The sequence below is a fragment of the Dermacentor variabilis genome, chromosome 9, assembly GCF_050947875.1.
Source record: "Dermacentor variabilis isolate Ectoservices chromosome 9, ASM5094787v1, whole genome shotgun sequence".
NCBI lineage: Eukaryota > Metazoa > Arthropoda > Arachnida > Ixodida > Ixodidae > Dermacentor > Dermacentor variabilis.
This window is the reverse complement of record NC_134576.1, coordinates 145,765,308-145,780,590: the sequence shown is the minus strand read 5'-3', so window position 1 is coordinate 145,780,590 and position 15,283 is coordinate 145,765,308. Positions and strand designations below refer to the sequence as shown.

Here is a 15,283-nt window from a genome sequence, read left to right as displayed (position 1 = left end):
TAACAGCCAGCGTCTGGCGCTACTTGCGTGCTGGGGCCTCCTCAACATAATATGCTGTGGCCCAAAAAGTGGTTCGCAACATTATAAATTTAGCATGTTGTATGTTAATGGACTTGGGCCTTGAATTACTAAAAATTTGTATCAGGCATATTTTTTCGAATGAGCAGTCAAATTCTTCATGAAGAAGGGTTTGGTTAAATAACAACTTGCAGTTAGCTTAAGAAACAAATCAGTTCACGGATTTACACACACTATTACAAGGAGTACTGGTTTGGTGGCGTGCTGTGGTTGCCACGACACTTTCGCTCTGATGCTGATAATCTAAAGAAAACGATGTGGAGCAGAGCCGGTCGGATGGTATCTGGTGTTATGCTTGCTATGCATTCAGGCCGATAGCATCTCGATGAAACAGTAAATAGAAAATTTTACATGCAGAAACAAAAGATGCGTTTTTCATTTTTCTGCAAGCATTCAGTCAACAATACTAGACCTAAAAATTCCGTTAGGAGCTACCTCAGTATGACTGTCCACATTAATGCGATTAGCAATAAAGCATTATAACGGTACACCATATTGCCAACGCCAAAACACATCATGTACTATTAAGTGTCTACTGCAGCCAGGCTCCTCTCTTGCGCTTCCCTGTGGACATACTGCACCACCTAGAGCTGCCACCACAAAGTGTGCACGTGACACATGTGTGAATATAAGTGCTCGGACAAGATAGCCTGAACATATATGATGCGGGTTTGATTCCACCAAGCACCAAAGAAATTTTAAAGGACATTTTTTTTGTCATCCGAGAGCGGCACATACCCTTCGACACATACTCAGTGGACCCAGCTGGTCCCCGACGGCTGGTTTCAAATCCGCTTCCCTCAGCATGATGCTCGACCCATTTGATCATGGACTACCCAGCGACCCATGTTGGTGGGAAAATTGTTAGAACCAAAGATAGACATTTTAATGATAATCGCATTAAAATGTAAGCAAATGAAGGCAATCTTTACTGTTCTCAAGAAAAAATGAAACTGCAGGAGAAGGCTCAACCGAGATGCTCCATTTTCTGCATGCGAGCATCTACGTAGATGTGTAAAATGAGCTTGTCTTACAACAGAAGTATGTTGCTGTGTGCTGCCAGCCAGTGTTTCACAATATGTCCCTTTCAGGTGCGTGAAGTAGGTGCTACTATCTTACCTTGTGGTTCTGTCACTTGTGTTGTGATGGCATTCAGCACCATGACGAAAAGTGCCTTGAACGCGTTTCTTACAGCAAATCTTTCTTTGCAGCATCTAGTCTGACCGGTTTAATGTTGTGTTGGTCGCAGTGCGTGGTCGGACTGTGAGCAGAGCAGTTCACCGAGGTGAACATAGTCCCATTGTGGGAGTGGACATGAAAGCTTCGTCTGTGCAGATTCCTACAGTATGTGGGATATGCATCATTTTTCCATAAATTGAGCCCATTCATAGAGTGCCTGTTATTACTGATTCCTCTGCTATACAGTCGACTCCCATTAATACGAAGTTCACGGGGACCGCAAAAAACTTCGAATCAAACGAACTTCCAATTAAGCACAAAATGAAAAACAGCACTTTATTTGTGGCGAAATTGAGTATTTTCTCTAAGAAGAATAGTCGGTCATCTTGCTTTGCTTCTTCTCGCCGAATCGCGCTGCTGAAAGCAAGTTCTGTAGGCTGTAGATGTGGCGGAACGCTTCTTCCGCGTTACCTTCAGCGGCAAAGAAGCGCTCCGCAAGAGCAAGGCCCGCAGCTACATCGGCAGCCTTAGGTTGCGGCTCGCCTTCAACGTCATCGTCGCTTTGCTGGGTCGCTTCCTGGGGCCGAATAATCTCTACAATTTCGCTATCCGTCAGCGCACCGCACGTTTCGACCGCCTTGTCTACGGCGACATAATCTTCAAAATTGACGTCCCCGAGAGCATCACCAAAATCAGTGCCGTCAAGCTCGCTTGTTGACGCTTCCTTCGCTGAAGTTTCAGAGGCATCCTCCGAAGAAGCTGCCACAAAACCGCAAGCCCTGAAGCAGTTTGCGATTGTTTCTTGCTTCACACGATCTCATGCTCGCGCCAACATGTGGATGGCACTAAGCAGGCTCACCTCGTACTTTGTGGAGCTATCCATACACAAAATCATGCGCTCGAGGAGGTGCCGCCTGTACAGGACTTTAACATTCTTGATGATGCCTTGGTCCATTGGCTGCAAAACAGCCGTTGTGTTTGCAGGCAAAAATGCGAGGCGTATTGCACTCAAGGCTGGCACATTCACGTGAGCACTGCAGTGATCGACAAGGAACAACACCTTGCGGTTCGAAGCAGCAAACTTGCGGTCCAATTTGCTTATCCAGCTCTTGAAGATTTCGGCCGTCATCCACGCTTTTTTGTTCGCCTCATAGTCCACAGGCAGTGTCTTCACGCCTTTAAAACATCTCGGCTTCGCGGCTTTCCCGATCACAAGTAACCGACATCGTTCCGTGCCAGTCATGTTTGCCGCGATCAGCAACGACGCTCTCTCCTTGCTGCGTTTGTTCCCAGCACAGTCGTCGTCCTTGAATGTCAGGGTCTTCTCTGGTAGAAGCCGATAGAAGAGTGCAGTCTCATCTGCATTGAAGATGTCTTCCGGTCTGTATTCGGCGAGATATTCACGCAGCTTTCCGTCCTTCCACGTGGCGCATGTTTCCTGGTTAACGGACGCCTTTTCACCACACACGCTCTTGAAAACCAGGTCATGGCGATCTTTAAAGCGCGTCAGCCATTCATCTGACGAAACGAAGTCCTCGATCCCCAACCTTGCTGCAAGCGTTCGGGCTTTCATCGCAACGATGTCGCCGGTGAAAGGAAGTTTGTTGCTCCTGGCCTCCCTAATCCAAACCAGCAGAGCCTTCTCCAACTCTGGGTAAGCGCCGGTGCGCATTCGCTTCCGAGAAGTCTTGAACTTGTCGTTCTCAAATGCATCCATTATTGTGTGCTTGTTCTTGATGTAGTTAGAGAGCGTGTTCGGCTTGATCCCGTACTTCCGCGCTATGTCTTGTTTGGCGGCACCTCCCTTCTCAACTTCCTTCAAAACCTCGACTTTCGTTGCCAGGTCGAGCGTGCGATAAGAGCCACGGTTTGCCATGGCTATAAACTGCGCGCCTAGGTACAGTCAATTCCGAATCACTCGTGGAACAACCTAGCCTACGAGCTTCCCGCACAAAGGCGCTCTACCAAAACACACGCCTTGACATACGCTGCGCACACTGCAAGACTAATCTCGCACAATCTCGCCACTGCCAGTATGCAGCGCTGCGTGCACCTATGGCACCCGCGTGGCCTCCGCGATCAGCTCCGGCTACGCGCGGCAGCCGCGCGTGGCCTCCGGCGGGAGCCACTTCGCCTCCCGCCGGAGTTGATCGCGGAGGCCACGGCAGCCGTAGCAATGAATAATCGCGCCGCTCCAAGGATGGCGTTGTGGGCGGCTGCGGTGGCGATGACACCAACGCGGAGCACGGAACTGTTGCAACACTTGAAAAATTGCACATTCTACCAAAGAATGACGGTCACCTCGAGGATCCCGGCTGAAGATTAACTTCCAATTAAACAATATTACTGGATGAGGACTTCGAATTATCGAGCAATTTCTTCTATAGGATTACATGCAAAACTGACGGGACCAGCACTTCACTTCTAATTAACCGAAAATTCCAATTAAGCGGCTTCGAATTATCGGGAGTCGACTGTACGTCGCAGAGCCTAAGTGGATGCAAATTGGGCACTTACCTCAGCAGTCATTCGGGCAATGCGCTCAGGTTCAATAGCACCATGCAGCACGTTAAGCCGCAGGGCAGGATTCTTGCTGTCCTTCAGGTTGGAGACACGGCTTCTCACCCGGTTCTTGTATTTATTGTTTGTATCACCAAATTCGTTATAAATGCTTGCTCCTAGTCAAGGCAACCAAGAAAGAACCGGGGCAACTGCAACTGCATATCATGTATGGCACACTGCTATGCAAAGAAAAAGCAAGAAGCTATCTGAGGCAAGCTAGCTACCAATAATGACCGGAAAAATATTGCTTTTGTACCTATTTCTAAAGTGCACTTCAATATATTTTTGTTGAAAAAAAAAAAGATGCACATAAGATTCGAGTAAATGCAGTAAGTAGCTCTGCTTTTCATGACGGCACAGGAAATATGCAAGATAGTTTTCCCACAGAAGCCTATTTCTTTCAGCCATTGCATATCTATGGAAAGTAATGAATGCAAAAAGTCACCCCTCTTGACACGGGAGCCATGTTCATAATAGATGACTTTTGGGGACATCACTTTCAATGCAAGTTGTCCGGCTGACCTATTGACTTACCCAGCCCAATGCCCCAATGAGGCGTGATGGCATCACATCACATAAAAATGAAAGTAGCCCCAAAAATTATTCACCCATATCACTACCCTAGATCTCCAAAATCATAACTTCTTCAAAAGCAAGCAGCAAGCACTGAATTGCAAACAACGGAACTCCAACTCCAAAGGCCAACCTTGTTAGCATGATCAGCAACGTATGACAAAGCTAAATAAAGAAAGGATATTTTCCTCAATCTTGGCTGCCAGGCCGTCCACGTCGCAATCTTCAGGCATATCTGCACAAAATGTACATAGGTACATTTACACAAACTGGAACGATTGCAAAATGATCTTAGTCAACTAATTAACAGAAAGCCAGCCGTCGACCCTTCACCGTATGTAACACCCCCTTACAACCAGGCGTATTCGACACCACCATCAGCATACTTAACTCCATGTTCTGGCAAAACTGACCCATTCAAATACAATTTTTTTTCCATGCACTATAAATGATTGGAACTGTGTGGACTGTACATTATAGCATGCCAGTTTGGTTATATTTCCATCATGCTAGTTACTTTTTGTTATCATGTTCTTATATTTTTATGTCTACCCTGCTTGGACCTCCTGTCTGCAGTATAAATAAATATTAGCAAAGCAATGAATGGGACTATAGGTTGGTTCCTCTCACTACACGAAGTGCTGAATTGAAAAACACAACACGTCCTTCTGCACCTGCATTCTGTCACAGTTGGCGCCATGCTCTCCAACTCGGCGAGTTCTGAGTATAACCTTTTGTTGTGCCACAATGGCAAATACTATCACCAGAACCTAACAACAAATTTAAAGAAAAACAACACAGGAAAATCAAACAAGCCCTACGGGATCCCCACCACTGGAGTTTGGAGAACAAAACAAGTTGTCGGTGACACCCCTTTAATAATTTTTATAATGCAGAAAAATGCCTTGTCTTTTTCTTCTGAAAATTTCTAACATGAACCTGGTAATGAGAGACATGTTGATTATTTTGGCTACACACATAGGCCAACACAAGACTGGAATCCACTGCCGCAGTCTTGCATCAAAACTTCTTCATTCAGAAAAGGTCATCAGAGCGAAACTGCTTACCGTTCATTTTGGTCATGACTAAAAGTATAAAAGACAAATATTAAAATATTTTTGAATATTTTACTATAAAATAATGCTATGTTTCTTGTGTTTCCATTGTGCAATTTAAGTTCTGCACACTTCTGTACAACTGTACGTATCATTTGTCGGTTGTATCTGTTTTTTATATATTCATATATGCTACAACTTAATTTATCGCTGTTGCTGCACCTATTTGGACCTTGTTGTTTATGGGTCATTCCACACCAAGTGCAATAACCTTGGTACCCAACCACCTGCGATTTATTTGACAAAATTCTACACACTTGCCTACAACTCGAAAAGTCAATCCATGAAATAGTTTTCCTGAAAAAATTTTTTCACCAGCTCAAGCACCAGCGCAACTTTGTCGCAAGGCACCATAAAATGTGTTGCCAAAAACTTTGTTCCATTAATAAAAAATTAACACCTAACTTTGTTAGGAAACTGAAGATAAGACTTGCACATAAATTTGCATGAATCAATTATTAGCAATTTCTCAATTTTTTTTATAAGCTGTTAAAAATGGGACAAATGGTCCACATTACTGAATTTTTATTGCTAAGAAAATTCCTTTATACAAAAACACAAATTTTCTACTAGCTAAGTGCACAGGAGCTGTACTTTATGCGAGAAATGTATTTAGGCACATATACTGCACAGCAGTGCGCACAAGCAACAATAATCGTGAACCAGAGGTCTCATCTTTGGCCTACATTTAGCCACCAATTGTGCCAATAGAGGGGTGCACATAGGAAGCCTGCACTCCTTCTGGGTTGATTTCTTCATTGCATATACAAGCAGCGTGAATGAAGCAAAGTGCAAGCCCATGTCACTGGCAGTTAACGACCTGCTTGGCGTCTTCACACGGAAATGCAGAGCACATGGGCACCGGTGCTTGCAATGTCACAACCTGAACTAAAATGTTATGGTTGTGAAAAGTGCAATAAAAAACAGAAATCTAGATCAGGTTAGGATTACTAATTTTGCGAGTCAACACAACGTTGTTGGAACCTCCCTCGTGAGTGACATAAAGCTTTTCCAGGAGAAATTCCAAAACGAAGCGCCTAATGTAAAAAGGGGAAAAATCTGCACATGCACAATGATACGACAAAATATGTTTTTGAGCCGGGCACACAGCACTTGTTCAGCGCACATGTGCAATTGGGTGTTCTCCGTTTCTTTAGATTACTGAGCAAAGTGTGTGAACATTTAAATAACAGTTCATTGTGTCATTCTTTATAGCTATAGGGCTTTTGGTTTAACTGAAAACACCAACAAGACAAAGTATAGGGATTTTTTCTGGAATGTAATTTTATTTAAAAACAATGTTGCAGTTTCATCCAAAAAGCGAAGCATCAATTGCAATAGCAAATTATGAGACAACTATACGAAGTGAGGATGGTAGTTTTATCGGCCATATAAACTTGTAAACATTCACTTACTAACAAAATTAACAAGCATGGTGTCATGCGCGCAGGAAAACATGAACACATCTCATTTGCTGACTATGGACTATCGCTGGCGTGAGGAAGTGCGGCAACAGAGAGAAAATTGTTCTTCGTGCTGCCTCTCGCTTCGATGTGAACTAAGCCACAAGAACACAATGTACACGAAGCCATCAGCTGTCAGTGCACGACGACTCTGTACCTGTGGACCCACTGCAGATAGCTTTCAAGATAAGGGTCGCGCGGCCGCAGTGTCCGCGCCACACGCATTATAGAAAATAAAAACTGCCCACAAATAAAAAGACACATTTGCTTTTCTTTCCGATACAGGACGGTGGCTTTGTACTGTAGCAAAAAACTTGTTTCACATGATACCATGCTGAGGACACAGTGTCACTCACGCCTTCTTGCACTGCACCATACTCACTGTCCCCTATATGTGTCTCATTCTAAAGCAACAACACTTTATTTTGCCTCATTTATTCCCGGGCACCATGACAGAACAACAAAGCGTCTCTAATTTATTTAGACTTTCATTCTTTCTTTTCTAGATGACCATCCGAGCTTAACTGTACCTAAAGATGATGGGATGCAATACGATAAAGCCTTACACCACTCAGCAAGGGCATTCAAAAAAGATAGTGCTGACTCATAAAATTAGTTATCCTAACCTGATTTATATTTCTGTTTTATAGAGCAGCTCTTAGGCGTCGTTCCTGCATTGTGTGTGGGCGTGACTCGTCTTCCCTTGGCGTATCCGAGCGAATGACAACAGTGCGAAAGCACAGCGTAGTGGTGAATGAAAGACAGCAAGAGCAAAGAGTGTGTGAGCAGGAAAGCGGAGGAGGAGGGTGCAGTGGAAGCATGAGGAGGAAAGTGGAGGGAGCCATCGACAAGCGCCACCAGCCAGCATTTATGTCTGCGTATACACGGCACCGGTTATGCGGTGGGAAGACAAAAAAAAGGAACCAGAAAGCTTGCCTTCATGCACAGCGTTTGCCGCAAGCATTTCCCGGTAAAGATTAGGATTGCATAAACTGCAGTTGCCGCGAAGAAGCAACTGTGTGGCCAGTCTATAAACAGTGCTGCAAGTCGTAGCTCTGCCAGTCAGTACAATAATTGGGGCGATGCCTCAACATTGCAAAATGAAAACACGTATAGAGCTGTGCTAAAATTTCGCATTAGGGAGCATTTTATTGATCGGTTAATCTTTTAACCTTTCACAACCTTAGATATTTAGTGGAGGTTGTCATAATGCAACACATAAGGGTCCATGCACTTTGCTTTGTGAAGATGCCAAGAAGGTCGACAACAGACAGTGACATGGAGTTCTACTTCATTGACGCTGTTTGTATACAGCAGTGAAGAAATCAACCTAGAAGCAATGCGGGCTTACTAAATACACCCCTCTATCTGCACATGAATGCTTGTGTCCATACGTTTTATATATGGCAATGAAAGACTTTGCGGTGATGACAAAACAGATGCCAATTTCAAGAACTGTGGAAAACAATTTCAAAAAAATTTTGTTCTCACTTCAAACAAAAAGTAATACGATAAATCTTTCTCAGTTTAAAAAGCAATACAATGTACCACCAGAAGTGCTATTTAGTGTATTTTTTAATAGGACCGTTTAGTGTTCATGGGCCAAAAAATGACTTTTTTTTCTATATTTATCTTCGCCTGTGCGCACTGCTGTGCAACATATCTACTTAAACAAATTTGTTGCGTAAACTACAGCTCCTGGGCACTTTGCCTGCACAAAGTTTGTTTTTACATGAAACCATTTCATTGAACAAAGATCCCAAATATGAACCAGCTGTCCCATCTTTAACGGCATATAAAATATGGAAAAACTGCTAATAATCAATTAATGCAATTTTAAGTGTGCGGCCTATTTTCAGTTTTCTGAGAAAAGTAGGTGTTATTTAAGTAAGTTGTTGGCAACACTTCTTATGCTGCTCATTTTGACAGCTTGTGAGAAAGTTCCAGAGTTGCTTGAACCGGTGAAAATATTTTTCTGAGAAAATACTTTTTCGAGTGGTGGTGTCAGAAAGCATGACAGACAAAAAAAAGAAGAAAAGAGAGAAACAGAGATAATCACTGCTATTCTTTTTTTTCTGGTCTGTCGTGCTCTCTGGTGCCGTTGGCCACCATAATGAATCAACAAGCTCAACAATATGTTTTGACCAGTTTCATAGAAACACGTTTCATGTTGTACGCAAGTGCCGAGAATTTTTCGAAAGAAATCGTAGATGGTCAGTGCCAAAGTTGATGTGAAATGACCCTTATGTTATTATTATTCCAATATATAAGAACAGCCTTTGAATTTGTTCTGCTGCACATAGAAACACCTTTCTGCATTTATTAGGGCGTGTGCGAATATATGAAAATGAATACACATTGCTGTTCGATTCGAGATCTCATATTTGAAGTAGAATATTCGTTCAGTTCGAATACTATAAGGGGTAACAACAGCTGTCGCAGTCTGTACAGAAAAAACCATTTGAAGTGAACACTAGGGTTGCCAAGACTCCTGAATTTAGCAGGACAGTCCCAATTTTTAAGTAAACGTCTTTAAACATGTTGAGTTCTGACTTGACCCTGTTGGGATGACTAAATGAATTTTTTTTTCTGCTGCTGAATAATGATCAATAAACTAAATATCTTTTTTTATTATACCTGACAGCTCAGTTACACAATCTTCTGTTTTGTATTCCCTTAAAGATGTTTTTGTTGTTGTGATAGTGGGACTAAGCAATTCACAGTGACTGTATTGAAAGCTGAGGAAATTTATACTGCACTTTTTTGTTGTAAATTGCAACACTGTAGGACTAAAAAAAAAAAGAATCTGGCAGAACCCATTTCACAATGAATGTTGATGTTAATGCAAGTAGCATCAAAGAAACGCAACAACACCCTGTATTGCAACCACTGAAATGCATCATTTATTATGCGTGTATACAGCTGGAATGCTCTCTTGCTTCCCCCTAGACACACTGCGGGATCTAGCTCCACTGCAGTGAAATCCCTGTGTGGCACATGTGTGAATATATATTCAGACAAGATCGTGTGAATATTTATGATGCGGGTCACAACTCCACCCACCCCTGTCACAGTTTAAAGATATATATTTTTTTTCATCACTGAAGAACGTCCCACATGCAGTGGCACATGCCCAGTGACCCAAGTTGGCGTAACATACATTCACTAAAATGCAGCACACACCCAGCAATGCATACCTAGCAAGCTAAGTTGGCATGAAAGAGGTTCATTGAGGAGTGGCACATGCCCAATAACCCAAGTGGGGTCACTGGGTGCATTCACTGGTATGCTAGCAGATTCATTAAAAGAGCAGTGAATACCTAGATGCACAGACCCAGTGACCCAAACTAACATCAAAGATGTTTACTGAAGTGGGGCACATACCAAGTGATCCAAGCTAGGGGGGAAAGGGGTTCATTAAAAAGCAGTGCATAGGCATTGGCACACGCCCAGCAGCACATGTTGACGTGAAACAGCTAACTGATGAGCGGCACATATGCGATGTGACATACCCGTGATCCAAGTAGGCCTGACGATTGGTTTCGAACCCAATTTCTTCATCACAACAGCCTAATGCTGCAACCATTAGGCTAGAACATTTAATGGCCAAATGCCTATAACCACTAGCCCATTGTCTACCCAGAGACCGAAGTTGGCTGGAAAACGGTTAGAGACTCGTAGACAGGCAGACAGATAGATAGACAGCCCCTAGAAAGTGCATCAATTCTCTAACACTGCTAAATCAATTAAAATTTTGTGTGCAGAGTGAGACTAGCGACTTCTGGCATTGACAGGGTGTTGCTCCTCACCAGCCAATTGCTGACACATTTAGTACCTGCATTATGCAATCAAGAAGCAAACAGGGAAATTCGTATATGTGCGTATTACACAAGCAGGCTTGGGCTTGTTCATTCTCGCAAGTCACTTTTTGCACCTCCTGGGGGTTCAGATCTGTTCATGTTTAAAAATGTCTATTTAATATACTTTCATCTTCACAAGTGAATTTGCTATATTGCTGTCCTGTGCACTTGGAAAGGCATATTCAAATGTGCATAGCCTGCCAAGAACCTAAATCAGCTGCCCAAGTATGACCATATAACTATCAAAGCTTTCCACAATATTGTGACCAAGTGATAAAGCTGCATGTTTTTCCAAGGACGTACTATTTCATAAATTGTGCAGGTCTACATCCCAGCATGCAATTTTATCATTGGAAGATCACAGTGCACAGATTGAAAGTGCATGCTGGGTCATAATGTCCCCCCATTACGATCAAAGTGCACGATAAGAGCCACACTTTGTAAAAGCTCCTTCATTCCTGTTCCACTATTTCTGCATCTCAAGCTGACTGGCCAATAGAGGTGAAAATTAAGCTTGATGGTGCGCAAGAGCCAGCAACGACAGGTATACAGTCGAACCCACTTGTATTATAACAATATGCAAGTGTGACGAAAATTCCATTGCTATAACCAATAATTACTTACAGGTTGCACAAATAAAAATAAAAATAGAGGGATGGCAGAGCTGTTGTGAGAAAACTATAATAGCGGGGAAGCCAGTGCCTCTCCCCACCGCCTTCCTCCACCCGGCTGCCGAATGTGTTCACTCATTAAATGTTTAACTCTGCTTTCTGCGCATTCCGATCGCACTTAACAAGTCATGGCTGTCGGCGTTCGAGAATGGCATTGCCACAACAACTGCAAAGAGGGGTCACGGGCGGCAAGCGATATGCAAGCTCCACCGAGGCATCGCTTTGGTGGCCCCAAAAGGGGGCCCTTTAAAAAATGCAAGAAAGTTCCAGCGGCAGCCTGTCAGCTTGAGAAATCCAGAACAAATGCTGGGGCAAGATCGCCACGAGCATCTCGCCACCAACATACTTCTCAGTGGCTTGCACGAGAAAACTCCATGTCCATCAGCCTTGCTTGCTATATGCAAAGCTAGTAGACATCCTTCACATAACTTCCACTTCTAGTCAACAATCAGCTCCACATAGTGCAGCAGAAGGTCCCTCGCGAGAACGAAGCCTCGGAGAGACTGAATCATTTGCCAGGTCAAAGTTGAGGCAGCCTGCCCGACCGCGTCATTGCTGCCGCCATTATTGTCGCCATTGCTATCCGAGGTAAGTACGTTCGCAACAGTTGCCTCATTGGTAAAAAGCACTTAGTTTCCAAATCAATAGCAGTGCGCCTTCTTTTCATTGGCAACATCATGTATTGCCGATGATCAGTGGTCGGATCAGCCATCTTCCGTTTTGGCTGCGAGTCAAATGAGGCTGGGGAACCACGTGGCCAGGAACGGCTTCGACGCAACGAACAAAGAGTAGCGCAAACAACCTAGTCCATTGGCAGAACTACGCTGAATGAGGGTCAGGCAAACAATCTGGGAGCAGTGCAGGTGGTGCGATCCATTTGTGTTTCGAAAGGGTTGCATGGCTATAGAGCCACGAGCGCACCCCATTCGTGTTCACAGAGAGTTGGAAGGACAACGGGAGGGAGGCGTGCGAGGCTGGCGATGTGGTGAAGGCTAGAAAATGAGCACATGGCGGCTGTTGGGGCGGCGGGTCATCGTGCATCAACTCAATTTCTCTTTCTCTTTTTTTTTATTTTCAGGGATTTCACATTTCAATACCTTTCGGGAAGGACACTCTGCAGCCACACTTCATTGTTATAACTGATAATGCGGAATGGGGGCATTGTAGTAAGCTGGTTATATCATCCTACAAAACATAAAAAATTTGATGGTGCAGCAGCTTCTCATTGTTATAACCAATATATTGTTAAAACCGGTATCGTTATAAGTGGACTTGACTGTATATACATATATATAAAAAAGAATTGTTATAAAACCTGACCTCGAGATGTATAACATTTGTTATCAGTGTACAGTCATGTACAACTGAAATGTGAATAAGTTGGGACTAACTAGAATATATTCTTTCGGTTCTGCTTTCACCAATAAGTATAACAGCATGATTTCGATTTCTATATTTAGTGTGAGGCCTGCGCTATCTTTAGAATCTGGATTGTGCTCTCAGGTTACTTGCGTAAGGCATTCTACTTTGTAATTTCTTGTTCACATTTCATTCGTCCATGAATGCACACGCTCACTGACATAGTGCCCGTATTGCAGACACTCATGGCAAGTGTCCCGTAAAGCACAAACCTCACCCTGCACTCACCCTCACACTTGAGTGCACTACTCAGAAGTTCACGGCACTTGAGCCGCACAGCATTTGTGGTGTCAGCGGGGAAGGAGGTCTGCTTGGCATTGGGCCTGCCAGCAGCTGCTGCCGAGTGCTTGGCAGATGCACTTGGCTTGGGCTCAGGCTCCTTGGCAGGGGCCTCCTTGGAGCTGGGCGTTCCCGAAAGCAGCTTCTTCCAGCTTTTGATGAGAACTTTGGCCAATGTGATTACTTCTTCATCGTTACTTGACTTGCGTAATGAGTTGACTGTCATGCCAATGCGCGTCCGCTAAAACAAGGAGTGATGTCAGTTGGCACACATCTTGAGAAATTTGAGACTGGGAGTGACTGTCTATGTCCAGCCAGAGGTCTACGAACACGAAATAGCAGATATGAAAACAAACCAACAATATCACAAGACAGCAAAGGCAAAACTCATAACAAATATGTCACGTGAAAAGGAAATACAACCATAGGGAATTCACTGAATTGAACATCTTAAAGCTACACAATACATATGAGAGATGCCGCCGCACAGTATTCTCAATTACCATTGGCCACATTGTCTTCTCCTAACCTCTTAAACTGTTGTCTGCATACGGTGAAACACTCCAGAAGCTGCAAGTGCCATAAAGAAACTTCTGTTCTGGTACAAGATTGTTGTGCTGCCTATGGCTCGGAGTAGCATTTACAAAGGCTTATTCGCTCCTAACTGGAATGGATGACACCCATATGCACAACTCTTGGGCGAGCGTCTAGCATGGTCCCCTTTGGGCAGCATTAAACCGGCTGAACATGGGGCAGTTTTAAGAAGCAAAGGTTTTTGGACCACCGCCACACATGCTGCTGGCACAGAAAGCCATGACGGAATTGCTAGAGTACCTCAGGTCGACAGGTCTCCGCGACCATTTATATACTTGTTGTGCACCCCTATGTGTACATGCAACTATAATGCTCCTTCTCTCCCCCTTTTCTCTTATCGTTCCTATATTTCCTTCTGCAAGTGCAGGGTAGCAAGCCGGACATGTGTCTGGTTTACCTTTGCCTTCGGTTTCTTTCATTTCACATCTGTGTACTTTAGCAACAGAATTATTTTTGTAAGGGCAGACCGGTAACCTAAACTGGGTCTTTTCGCTGCAGCCTCAATATATTACGTTTCAAATTAGTTAGCCGGGGAACTTGCACAGAGTGTTCCGTAGCAACAGGAAAGTCGTTTGCAAATGCGGACTTAACGAATTATGAATTAAAAATATCGCTCAGTAAGTGTACGTCTGCAAATTTAGCTTGGGGTATTTTTGTGTTCTTCTAATGAAACCACTTCACCGCTGCCCAACTACAAGCACCGCTGATCAAGATTTAGACGCTGCAAAACCCGAGTAAACGCAAGCCCGCGCACTGAGATGCAGAACGCACAAATACGTCACAGACGAATTTTCGCTGTAAAATCAGCATTCGCCCTGGTCAAGCTCTTAAATTTTCTCCGCATTGCGTTCTACGATAACGCGCGAAGCAAGCAGATGGGGATCAGCAAACAGCATGCTTTTTCAGATGAGTAAGTACATCATGAAACTGCGTTACCTGGAGGATCTCCAACGTGATTGGCAGCTCTTGCAGATTCTTGAGGAGATCCAAAGCTTGCGTCTGGTCCTGCACAACGGGAATTGCGTTAATGAAAACTTCCAAACGGCATTCACACAAATTTTACGAATCGCTTCCCGCCGTCGCCTGTTGCAGCTGAAATGTCAATACAGCCGCACATCACGGACGCTTATGTAGATGGATGCGCTCACTGATTGCCAACGACAACGCTGGATGCGACGCCCCAGCAGATCCGGAAACGCTATCCTATTAGCTACGACCAGCGCTACGGGTCTAAATACAAGCGGCGACCGCGCGGCAGCGAAGGGGTGCCGGCGAAGCACAGCAAACACTTACGTCGCTGGAGCCAGAGGCCATTTTGTCCAAACGCTTGGCGATTTTCATTACTTCGTCTTCGCAGCCCATTTTTTCTCGGTGGTATCGGTCAATAGAGTTTCTTTAGCCAGGCTCGCAACAGCACTAACCCAGCAGTACTAGACCTCCATGAACAGCGAAAGCGCTCTTTGGCCAAAAGCCGCAAGGCGTTGTGGGAT

General features: G+C 44.2%; 1 protein-coding gene across 1 annotated transcript in view; it reads right to left on the bottom strand.

Moving 5' to 3' along the window:
• LOC142557760 (transcription elongation factor A protein 1-like) overlaps window positions 1-15,273 on the bottom strand; it is a 35,119-nt gene extending 19,846 nt beyond the window's left edge. The window contains exons 1-5 of the mRNA XM_075669844.1: window positions 15,087-15,273; window positions 14,730-14,798; window positions 13,149-13,440; window positions 4,579-4,627; window positions 3,775-3,931 (exon numbers count right to left, since the gene is read on the bottom strand). Coding sequence (XP_075525959.1) covers window positions 3,775-3,931; window positions 4,579-4,627; window positions 13,149-13,440; window positions 14,730-14,798; window positions 15,087-15,155 — 636 coding nt within the window. The 5' untranslated portion in view covers window positions 15,156-15,273. The remainder of the gene's footprint in view (window positions 1-3,774; window positions 3,932-4,578; window positions 4,628-13,148; window positions 13,441-14,729; window positions 14,799-15,086) is intronic.
• Between the last annotated feature and the right edge of the window lie 10 nt (window positions 15,274-15,283).